Below are 12,083 nucleotides of genomic sequence, written 5' to 3' on the forward strand. Positions count from 1 at the left end.
AGGGATATGGAGGCAGACATATTTATTTCCTTTTAAACAATGCAGATTGCTTGTTTGTCCTGATGAGCTTCTTTCTCTTATACCTTTAGTCATTGACCCTAAACAAGCATTCAGATCAGGTGTTTCTGACTTTTTACTGGATTAGCCACATGCTTGTTTCAGGTGTGTGATACAGACACTACTGCAATCAAAAGGGATCAGCAGGACTGCCAGGCAAATGGCATTTTTTAAAAGGAAATAAATATGTCAGCCACCACATTCTTCTCAGTTTAGGTGTACTTCAAGGATTTGGTCCACAGTCGCACTGTAAGTGCTAAATAAAAATGCTAGTATTGATTTGTTCTTGTTTTTTTAGCAGGAGTTGTTTGTCACTTTCATCAGATTGTGATGTGTGTTCACAATGGTTTAATGGCGCTGACTGGCATTTTCCATTGAGACTTAGAGCTAGTACACACTACAAGCCAGTCAGCGCCAGTCAACAACAGTGAAATGGGCCAGCCAAATACAACTAAAAGTGCCTTTCATTGCCAGGCAGTTGCTGTAAAGCACTAGTTGGTGCCTGCTGTAAGTGCCAGTTGCACCTCATAAAGCACCTTTAAATGCCAAGGATCACTCGCAGTGTCACTAGTAAGAAATAACTAGTAGGAGTCACCAAAATGCGTACAGCAAAATTTTTAGCAAAATCACCCAGGACCAGGCTCATAGTATGAACTATACATATATCATTACCCTGAGAAGCCAAGTTATGATATGAAAAAAAAGAGTTTATTTGCACAAAAAATGCACTAAAACGCATTTCATATGCAGCCTCACTGAAATTCATTAGTTGCAATGTGACACAGAAAAATGCAGCAGAAAAACGTAGGCCTCTTTTCCACAGACAGTGAAAATGATTTAGACAGTGTCTAAATAAATGATTTAGACAGTGTTTGGCCATTGTAAAATCTTTCCTCTCCCTGATTTACAGTCTGACATTTATCACACGGCGACATTTTTACTGCTGGAAGTTCATGTCTATGGAAAGAAATGATGCATTGTTGGCAGTTGGAAATAGCTGTTATTTCCCACAATGCATGAGGGCTCCCACCCTGATGCTGACATCACTCTGTGGGAGGGGTTTTACCACAATATCAGCCATACAGAACCCCCCCGATGATCCGTTTGAGAAAAGGAAAAGATTTCTCACGGGAAAGGGGGTATCAGCTATTGATTGGGATGAAGTTCAGACCTTGGTTACGGTTTCTCTTTAACTTTTCTAGAGAAGCAAAGGCAGATGCTGGTGTCAGAAAGCAGAACAGAGGACACTGAACTTGATTGTTATCTGCAGGGAACAGAACTCAACAGTTTGTGGCCAATGCTACAGCCTTGCAACGGGAGGGATGAAGGCGTGGCACACAATGGTTCCAGTGTGCATGGGTAAGGAGGGAAATAATGTGCTTGGCTCCAGGTGCCTCAGGAATGCAACTGGGCAGTTGTGCATGTGGCATGTGCATCAGTCTTAGGAAAGCTGTCTTGGGATCACAATTTTAAGATAAGCAAGATAAGCAAAAAACAATTCTAATAATAATAAATTACTGGATTTCAACCTGGCCACTTAAAGAAAACCTGAACTGAACATAAAAAGTCAAAACAAACATACACAAGTCATACTTACCTCCTGTGTAGTCTATTTCTCAATCTATTTCTCCTGTCCCACTTCCTGTTTGTTCACTGTGATCAAGGGAATTCTCCGTCCTCCATTTTGAAAATGGACATTACTCCATAACAGCTTCCTGGTCAGTACACAGTTAAACTGTAACATCGCCCACTTGAGCCATAGGGAAACATGGACACATCAGTTCTCCTCTCAGCTATAACTGACAGCAACTGATATATAACTGACAGTAACTGATGTATTTCAGTTCTGACAAAATGTTGTCAGAACTGGAAGGGATTATTGTCAGAAGAAAATGGTAAGCTTCTGAGAGGAACTGATGGCAAGGTAACTATGTAATGTTCATTTGAAGTTACCTCATGTGTTTATTTTAAATAATTTTACTCAGTACAGGTTCTCTTTAAGCAACATTGTCCTGTGTCTGGGACTTTGCAACGTGGAATGAACTGAGCTTTTTCCTTCTTACATACATATTCCATATTGATTTTCTATGTTCCCTATTTCAAAAGAGCTTTGGTTCAGTGTTAGACTTGTTACTTAGGTTAAATGACATAAGGAATACATAGCATTGTCTAGAATCCTACTGGTTTACACTTGAGTTTGACCAAGAGAAAATCTTTACCTGGAATCTGTCCTCGACATGTGTAATAGAACTCCTTGCAATAGTCCTTGCACAAGGTGGGCAGAATAAGTTGTCTGTCAAATGTACCAGTTCTTTCGGGAGGATGGAAGAGGCTCTGGGCATGTGGTGAACAATACGCACACCTGATCTCATCCAGCATCTTTGCACATTCCGTGTTGTTTGTAACTGAGAAGATCTGCAAGAGATAAATTACAAATAATCACAATGTTATTTTCACTGGTGTACAAATTAAAAAGGAAAAACAGAATTAATGATGATACTTTTAGTAATTTAATTTTATTTGATGGCTTGTTTAAGTGGACCTGAACTCTTGCCCAGGACAGAAGGAAAACAAAGAAATGCACACTGTATGTATTTACAGAGTTTAGCTTGTCGAATTCCCCTTCATCTGTGCACTGTAATTTGATCTATCAGCTGTGTCAGCTCCGGAATCTCCTCTGCCTCGGCAGAGCAGCTAATTTGTAAACACAGAATGTTAACCATAGGGTTAACATTCTGTGTTTACAAATTAGCTGCTCTGCCGAGGCAGAGGAGATTCCGGAGCTGACACAGCTGATAGATCAAATTACAGTGCACAGATGAAGGGGAATTCGACAAGCTAAACTCAGATAAGTAGACACACTGCAGATTTATTGCACGATTTGTACCAGCTGTTATAAAGCAATGATTTTTTTAAAGATTATTATACTGCTGTATATCTTTTATAGCAGAGAGGAAGTTCTGAGTTCAGCTCCGCTTTAAAGGGGAACTGAAGAGAGAGGTATATGGAGGCTGTCATGTTTATTTCCTTTTAATCAATACCAGTTGCCTGGCAGCCCTGCTGGTCTATTTCTCTGCAGTAGTATCTGATTAAAACCAGAAACAAGCATGCAGCTAGTCTTGTCAGATCAGACTTATAAGTCTGAACCACTGAAACACCTGATCTGCTGCATGCTTGTTCAGGGGCTATGGCTAATAGTATTAGAGGCAGAGGATCAGCAAGGCTGCCAGGCAACTGGTATTGTCTAAAAGGAAATAAACATAACAGCCTCCATATACCTCTCTCTTCAGTTCACCTTTAAGCTTTTTGATGTTAAAAAGCATTTAAAAATATGCAGTTGGGTAAAATATGCATGCTTTAGATTACAGTGTTTGATCCTATTCCTGAAATTCCAACAGTGTAATTTTCTCAATAATTGTTGTTCTTGTTCCCCATTTAGCTTACTTGGGGTGCTATAGCTGTTATTAGATGGAGTGTTGATAAGCAGAACGCTTATTGTATTTAAATAACATGTACAACATTTCAGATTAAGAAAATAATGCAGTGATTGATAAATCATTTGAATTATATAACTGAAAGTAGTTCAAATACAATAGTGCAGTAGTAGAAAATGTTGATTCTGATAAATATTATTGTTAAATGAGTAATATATGCACATTTTAAATTTGATGTCAACAACCTTAAAAATAAAAAAAAACTGTAATGTTGGAACTTTGGAGGTGCCAACAATACAGTATATAAGAAATGTAAAAACTGTTAAAAAATGTGTGGTCACTTACCACCTTCAAGATTCATAATCAATTTAGTGCTAAATAACTGTTTATTCAGACACAAAGATTATGCACTTTGCAGGATACACCCACTTTCTCTGGTCAAGTATCAGTGTCAAAAAAATGCTTTTAGGTCAGCAGAGCACCTCTGAGGAAGTGGGTGTGTTACAAATACTGGACAGAAAAACCAGGGAATGACCACAGTTTGCAGCAATACCAATCAGAAGAGAAGAAATAGATGGGCATAGCTGCTAAAATACCCTTTATTGTGGCTGGGTTGACACAAAAAAAAGCTTACAGCAGTGGGGGGGGGGGGGGGGGGGGGAAGGACAAGTCTGACAGCTGTTTCGCAGGGACTAGCCCTGCTTCATCAGAGACGTCTCTGATGAAGCAGGGTATTTTAGCAGCTGTGCCCATCTCCTTCTTTTCTTCTTATTAAAATTGTGGACTACCATTGGAGCACGCTGCAGGTTAGCACAGTGTGACAGTATCCACCCCTGCTGCATTTTGTGCAAGTGTTTTTTCCTCTCCATATTTGCCCTTGCAGCAATACTGAGGCCAAGACAAAGAATACTGTGCTATAGGGTTTATTGCATTTTGTGCAAAGATGTGCATACATAAATACCACCTTCTCCTGCAAATACAAGAGATTGTAAGCTCGCAAGGGCAGGGCTCTATCCCCCTTTTGTGTCTTGGAAATCATTATACATTTTATTTATTATGTTACTTTTATCACTGTCATTACCAATTCTGTATTTTGTATTCTGTATTTATATCATTTTTGTATTTTGTCACTAATTATGTATCTTGTATATTGGTGTACACCAAAGTCTGTATTATTATGTACCCAATGGTTGTTTCTTACTCTGTACAGCGCCACAGAGTATGTTTACGCTTTATAAATCAGTAATAATAATAATAATAATACAATGCAAGCAACATGCAGTCACTCCATATACAAGATACATTTAGGAAAATCACAGACAGTGTGCACAACAGAAACCCCAGTGAATCTATCTAACTTATTTATACACAGGAAATAATAAAAAAAATATACACAGCATATATACAACCAGGCAATGGTACAGGAGGGAGCACGCAAGTGCAAAGTCAGGGCGGAATGCAGAGTAGTCAGGTACAAGGGCAGATCAGGGATCAAGATCACGAAACAGGATTGCCCAGAGACTCAGAACCAACAGCAAACAAAATTCTGGGGACTGGCAGGAGGAAGAGCAATACTTAAATAGGCAATACAATCAGTAACAGGATGTAGCTGGTGGTGTGATCCTGTAGAAAGCTCTCTTAAACCAACCGCAGGCAAGACAAGGAACAGCAGGTCTATCCCTAATTCAGTAGAAGGCCACCTGCTAGTGAAAAACAGAAGTCCAGACAATCAAATTATAAATAGAGCCACCTGCTGGTGGACAGTGAAAGTCCAAAGCAGCCAGAGTCACTACTGCCATCAGCAGGCAGAAGGTGGCATGACATGATTCCTAACAAGGTTTGACCACCCTCCATTTTTTTTATTTATTTTTAGTTTTTTTGATCATTTTCCAATGAAGAGCAACTACCATTGCAGCCTAAGCATAGACAGATTTGTGATCCACGGCTACTAAGTGTTTAGTTGTCTCTCAGACAGCTTATATTTTTTGAGTATTCCATCAGCTTCACATATTGTTCAATCAATTTATCTGACATATCACACTATCAAAGGCTCTTTTGTTTCTTTCTGTTTTTAAGTTCACTAAAGATTCAACCTTTAAAAAAAAAGTTGGAACTGCAGTAAAAGACTAAAAAAGTGTGCAATGTTAAAAAAAATACCTTGTGGAGCATCTCACAATGAATTGGGATAGTTGGCAACAGGTCAGTAACATGAATGGGTATACAAACAGCATCCCAGTGAGGTTGAGTTTCTCAGAAATAAATATGAGGATTTTCCAATCTGTGAAACATTGCATGGACAAATAGTGCAACAATTTGACATTCTACTAGGTACAATTACATTTCGTATTCTAAAAAGAATCTTCAGAGACATCTCTGTATACAAACGGCAAGACCAACATGCCTGTAATCTTAAGGCGTGTACACATGCCGTACTTTTTCAAATGATGGATCCGTCAGACCCTCCCGTGGTGCGGTCGTTCTGCTGACAGTTGCTGGTGAGTACAAGCTGTCGGCAGACTGATAAGTAACACTGCACTAAAAACAAATACAATCCTGTAGTACAAATCAGTCTGGCCCAGGAATAATTCCAAAACCGTAATCTGTGAACACAGCTCATCAATGAACATGTAAATGTAGCAAACCCAGACAAAATAATGAACCATATACTGTATAAACTTGATTCAAAAACACCACCTACACTGGCCTCAGTCTGACAAATTCAAATCTGAAATTATTTTTGAAAATTATACACACCAGAGCCTCTGGGCTAAAGAAGAGTCACATGACTTATCAGTACACAATTCAGAAGCCAGCATACATGACACTATGGGGGTGTACATGACTTTATTAGCATACACATCTAGGACGACTCCATAAATGCTAAATGATATAAATCAGCTTTTGGAGCAACACATGCTGACATCTTTTTCATTGAAAATCTTGCTTACATCAGCATTGTATATGATGTCCCAATGTATTTTGGAAATTATGTTCTATTATAAACAATTAAACTGATCAAGTTAATTGCAGACAGAACACATGTTTCTGATCAACATATTTGAATTTGATACAGGACATTAAAAACAATTTAGAGTATAACATATAATATGATATTTGGTCATTAATTAATAGAAAGAAGTGTGGAACATCAAAGTATCTTTATATTCATTAATCCATTGGTTTATATACAGTTTGTGTAATTATATAAAATAAATATATAAAATATTACTAATTATTAACACTTATCAGTAAGCCGGTAACACTTTTCCGAAATAGTTTCTGTTTAATATCATCCAAATTGTCTAACCTACTAGTTACCGAATAAACTGATGACAGACAGTCAGACTGCTCAAATTTGACTCTCCTGCCTGGTACACACTATACAAAAAATACACACTATACAATTTCCCATAAGATTGATGGGTCAAATTGATAATTTTGACAGGTCCGATCTGATTTCCAATTGTTTTTCAGATAGGTTTTGTAGAAAAGTTATTGGAAAATTGATCAGAAAAACAATTGGAAATCAGATCGGACCTGTCGGAAATTATCGATTCAAAATCAAAATCCAGACTATTTCCCAAGCTTGATAATAATATCTATACATAAAAAAAATTAAAAGTGTAAATCTTGATAAGTTGTAAAAATATCTCCTGAGTTCATTTTTGCTTTATTTCCACCTATCCAACTGAATAAAACTGAATAAAATACCATATATACTCGCATATAAGCCGACTCGCATATAAGCCGACCCCCCAACTTTTTGCCCAGAAATTAGAACAAAATGATTGACTCGCATATAAACCGGGGGTAGGAGATGCAGTGCCTCCTGACAACAGGGGTTGGTTGTTGCATTTCATATGGGGGATAATTGTATACTCTGCACCTTGTTTCTGCACCCTGCGCACAGAATTCCATCCACACAGCCTATGTCAGAAGGTGCATGTGTATAGTTCACGTGCCTGGGCTGACTTATAATTTATCTTATACAGTTATACTGCTAAATGGAAAGTGAATTCAAATTAATCTCAAGTCAAATTTCAAATTTAGACAAATTTACAAGGGGGTAATGAGGTATTGCAAATTAAAATCTGTACAATTATATGACAGAACACATCCTAATTAAAATGAATATGAGAGGATTATGTAAGTAAGTGATATTGCTGAATTTCTGTAACGGTAAAAGCTGCTTACCTGCACTGTGGGTGGCCGAAGCGGAGCGCAACAGCTAATCTGCATGCAGATAACCGGGTTACCGTGTGGCAGGAGGGGTCCGATGGAGAATGCTGGTGGAGTGATCAGAAACTTGGGGGAGAGCAGAGCTGGATGGATGGCTGGCAATCATAGCAGAAACGCTCATCGAAAGCATAATGATTCTGGCCAGCATTTGGCTGGCCAGAATCATAGAGGAACGCTCCACCGTGCACTCGATATGCGCTTCCTGCACATGATCTCGTGCTTCAGGAAGCGTGAGATAACGTATGTGCACGAAGAAGTGCTCCTCTATGATTCTGCCCAGCCAAACAAGATTATGCGTACGGGGAGCGCTTCTGCTATGATTGTGGCCAGCTGTCAATACATCCAGCTCTGCTCTCCCACCAACCACTGATGCAGCATTCACCCCTGGGCATCTGATCCCTCCTGCCATAAGGTAATCCGGACATCCACCAGCAGATTAGATGTTGCGCTCCCCTTCAGCCACCCACAGTGCAGGTGGCTTCGCTGTGTGCCAGACATTACACAGCCTGCAAGCCTTCACCGCTGCACTCTCTGGTCCCCTCCGTAGGTCACCCTGGTCAATTTCTCACCACAGACACCAACTTAGTAAGTTGGTGACTCGCATATAGGCCGAGGGGGTGACTTTTCAGCACATATTTTGTGCTGAAAAATTCGGCCTTTATGCGAGTATATACGGTAAGTTTAATATCAGACAGCCAAAACAAGATCAGGAGTAGTGGAAAAAATTAAGTGATTTGGTTACAGGTTAATAGAAAACAGCATAGTTTTGTAACTAGCATGTTAGTAGTTATTGTGTAATACAGTCATTAACCGCCACACTGGATACCATTAGCAACCATTGCATGTGGAAATTTGACATAGACCTTACATGTATTAGATTGTGAGATTACTTTTCAATGAAAGAACTGTTGCAAAGATGCAAACTGTCCTCATGGTTATCTTTTGGCTAGCAACGTCATAAATATGTAGATATGCATAGACAGGAGATAGTATATTTACTTTATGGATAGAGGTGGGTACTTGAAACATCAGCTTATCAAAGACCAAGAACATTTTTTCAAGCGAGAACAATACTCATCTCCAACACTGCCTTCACAAAGCCTGAAGTGTCAGGCGAAACATGCAGGCAGGGAGGGGAGGCACCACCTGACTCTGTGTGGCCAATCATGGCAGGAGCACTCCCAGGACCTATCAAACTTTGCTGTGGGGTATCTTCACGGACCATGACTACAAATGGGTGGTGAGAGTACATTGACCCAATTAATGTAGTCATTTCTACTACTTCCATTAATATGCCTGGACATCATTCCGCTTGCACTCCAGCCTAACTCATCAGGACTGGGTGGATGTTAGTGTGGATTAATAAATTCTGGTAACACACATTGTTGATCAGTTAGATAGCTGGTGTAGACAGCCATACACAAGCAGAAGAGTATGTACAGGAACATGCAAAACAAAGTCGAGACGCCTACTGCTATGATGATGGTGTCAATGAAGAGGCTGGGAGGAAGCAACACTCATTCACTAGCATTAATCATTAAAGGGCACCTGGAGTGAGAGGGATATGAAAGCTGTCATATTTATTTCCTTTTAAACAATGCAAAGTGTATGGCTTTCCTGCTCATCCTCTGCCTCTAAAGCCCCATCTACACTATGGGACATTGCAGCGATCCGGCGGCTCGATTAGCCGCCGGATCGCCTCTTCCGCGTGCCCGCCGCATCCCCGCTCGCCGCGCGTGCGCCGCATTCGATTCCCCGCTTGTCCCCGCCGGCGCTGCTTATCTTCCGCTCGATTCCCTGCCATTGTCCCCTCGCGGGGAGCGAGCAGGGAATCGGCGGTGCGGAGATCCGTCCTGTCGGATCTTATCAATTGAGCCGCATCAGCGGCTTGATTGATAAGGAGCATCGCGGCCGCATCTACTCGTGTAGATGCGGCTTAATACTTTTAGTTATAGACTCTGAACAAGCATACAGATGCTCTGACTGGACAAGATGCATGCTTGTTTCGGGTAGGGAAGTCAACACTACTAATGGCGGAAAGATCAACAAGACACCAGGCAACTGGTATTGCTTTAAAGGAAATGGAATATGGCAGCCTTCAAATCCCTCTCACTTCAGGTGTCCTTTAAGAAAGAATCACTCATCATCAGCAGCACATTAGCAGCCTTGTCTCAGATGTGCCACTCTCTCCATCTATGCATTCTTCATATTATGGAATATAGTTTAGATCTCCCAGTAGGTAGAACACAAAGTATTGGCATTGGTGACAGCACACTGGTGGGCTTTAGCAACAGGGCACCCAATGTAAACCACATGCAACATTCCAGCCTTCTGTGCTGTGAGACTCCTTTTATATCTGATAATTTATTGTGATTTCACAGGACAGGATGGTTTCATTTAATAGAATACAAGAAAATAGCTAAGTAGCCCAAACTGCCCCCTTAGTAGTAAAATTCATGTACTGAATGGAAAATATAATTGGAAGAGATACCTCGGTTCTTGGCACAATGCAACGCCTTCTATTGAACTGTCAAGTGGAATTATTAATGAATGTTGCGGGCTGATAGAAAGAAAAAAAAACTCTTTACAAATGCGAGATGTGGAACAAGCTTCCATAAATTGTCAAAATTGAACTGCACTATTCTTTATTTTGTGTGTCATGCCTTTCCAACACAGCAGGAGCCTAACATCTTGTTCTGTGTGAGGTCTGTGCTAGAATTACCTTTCTGGAAGATTGATAGAGCCATCATTCCAGGTTTGGTTTCAATAAACTAATACTCTCTGTGAAGTCAATTATAACGCCTTAGGGTCCTATTTAACACATAAACTACTGGACTGGCATGTAAAACATGCTGGATTTTTCAACACATGAATTGAACTATCCTTACTTCTTTTTCATCCAGTTTTTTTTCAGTGCGTCTCAAAGATCAAAATCTAGTTTTCCCTAGTAACACAAATCAAGTCAAATTTGATAATGTACAATGCTGACTGAAAGAAACCCATAACTTTGTGTTTAAAGCTGAACTCTGAGCAGAGGTAAACTGGACTGCCACCCACCACCACTCCTCAATGCTAATAAGGCCCCCCAAGCACCTCTTACTGATGATTGAAAGTGTAAATGATGTAATAGGATTTATGAACTTGGTACCGTTTAATGTGTGCTACAGTATTGCCTGTATTCATGGTTACCAATCAGCTCCCAGTAGCTTTATCTGTATTACTTACACTGGTTTGTGGAGTCCATAGGATGCTGAGCCTGAAACTGGTCAGGGCTGTTTTGAGCTTATTTTGGAGCCTACAGTCACACCTGTGCAGCCCAATATAATAAAAAAAACTCATCAGCATAATTAGAATGCACAGGGCCTTATACAATTAGAACACTACGGCAGTGGTAAGCACAGATGAGTTAAAATCAAGTATTTTGTCTATTGCCTGATTCAATGAAAACACACCTGCCCTGTGCCATATTTTTCACATCAGGAGCCTAGGGTGCCAGATTTCTCAAGCCTGACTTCCTACTGCTTGTTGTCTTCGGGGTTCCATTCCCTGTTCTATTAGATTTTCTTGTACAGTGTCCCAGACGTTAACAATGGACAAGTGCATTTGAATTGGTTGTGCATGAGTTTCGAACCATGCATGCCCAATGAAAGAAAGTGCTCATGCACACTTCCTTATGGTGGGCATTTATGGCTTGGAACTTGCACATACCCACTTCAAATGCTTTCGTGTGTGGCCACAGGCAGTTCCTGCAGAGAAGATTTAATTGACAGACAGTTGAATATCTAAGTGGATGGGAAAAGGGAACAGGAGGGACCCAGAAAGAAATGAGCAGCATGAAGAGTTTCAGGAGTAAGGCTTGGTTCACACTGCACAGATCAAAAACGGATCCGGTAAAAATGCATATGATGGATTTGGAATTACTGCAGGCTCCCTATACTTGCGTTCCATATGCTATTGTGTTCCCTGAGATACCTCTATTCAAGAAGGTCTTTTGCTTACCTTCTCTTCTTTTTATTGCAATGAATATGATACTCAGTCAAGCCAAGTGGCATGGTCATACAGAAATGTCTAAAAAAAACCCCACATAATACTTAGTAGTACTGTATGTTCATTCTAACCTGGTGTAGGAAGGAAGTGCATGCAAGGTTTACCAGAGTTTAACCACTTGAGGACCTAGCCTTTACCCCCCTTAAGGACCAGTGCTGTTTTTTCAGATCTGTGCTGGGTGGGATCAACAGCCCCCAGCACAGATCAACTGACAGGCAGAGCGACCAGATCGCCCCCCTTTTTTTCCCCACTAGGGGGATGATGTGCTGGGGGGGTCTGATCGCTCCTGCATGCTGTGGGTGGCGG

General features: G+C 40.4%; 1 protein-coding gene across 1 annotated transcript in view; it reads right to left on the reverse strand.

The window, feature by feature from the left end:
* Positions 1-12,083, reverse strand: part of HHIP (hedgehog interacting protein) — a 186,478-nt gene that overhangs the window by 155,389 nt on the left and 19,006 nt on the right. Inside the window, exon 2 of the mRNA XM_068269847.1 lies at positions 2,277-2,472. Coding sequence (XP_068125948.1) covers positions 2,277-2,472 — 196 coding nt within the window. The remainder of the gene's footprint in view (positions 1-2,276; positions 2,473-12,083) is intronic.

This window comes from Hyperolius riggenbachi, chromosome 1 (genome assembly GCF_040937935.1).
Source record: "Hyperolius riggenbachi isolate aHypRig1 chromosome 1, aHypRig1.pri, whole genome shotgun sequence".
NCBI classification, from domain to species: Eukaryota; Metazoa; Chordata; class Amphibia; order Anura; family Hyperoliidae; genus Hyperolius; species Hyperolius riggenbachi.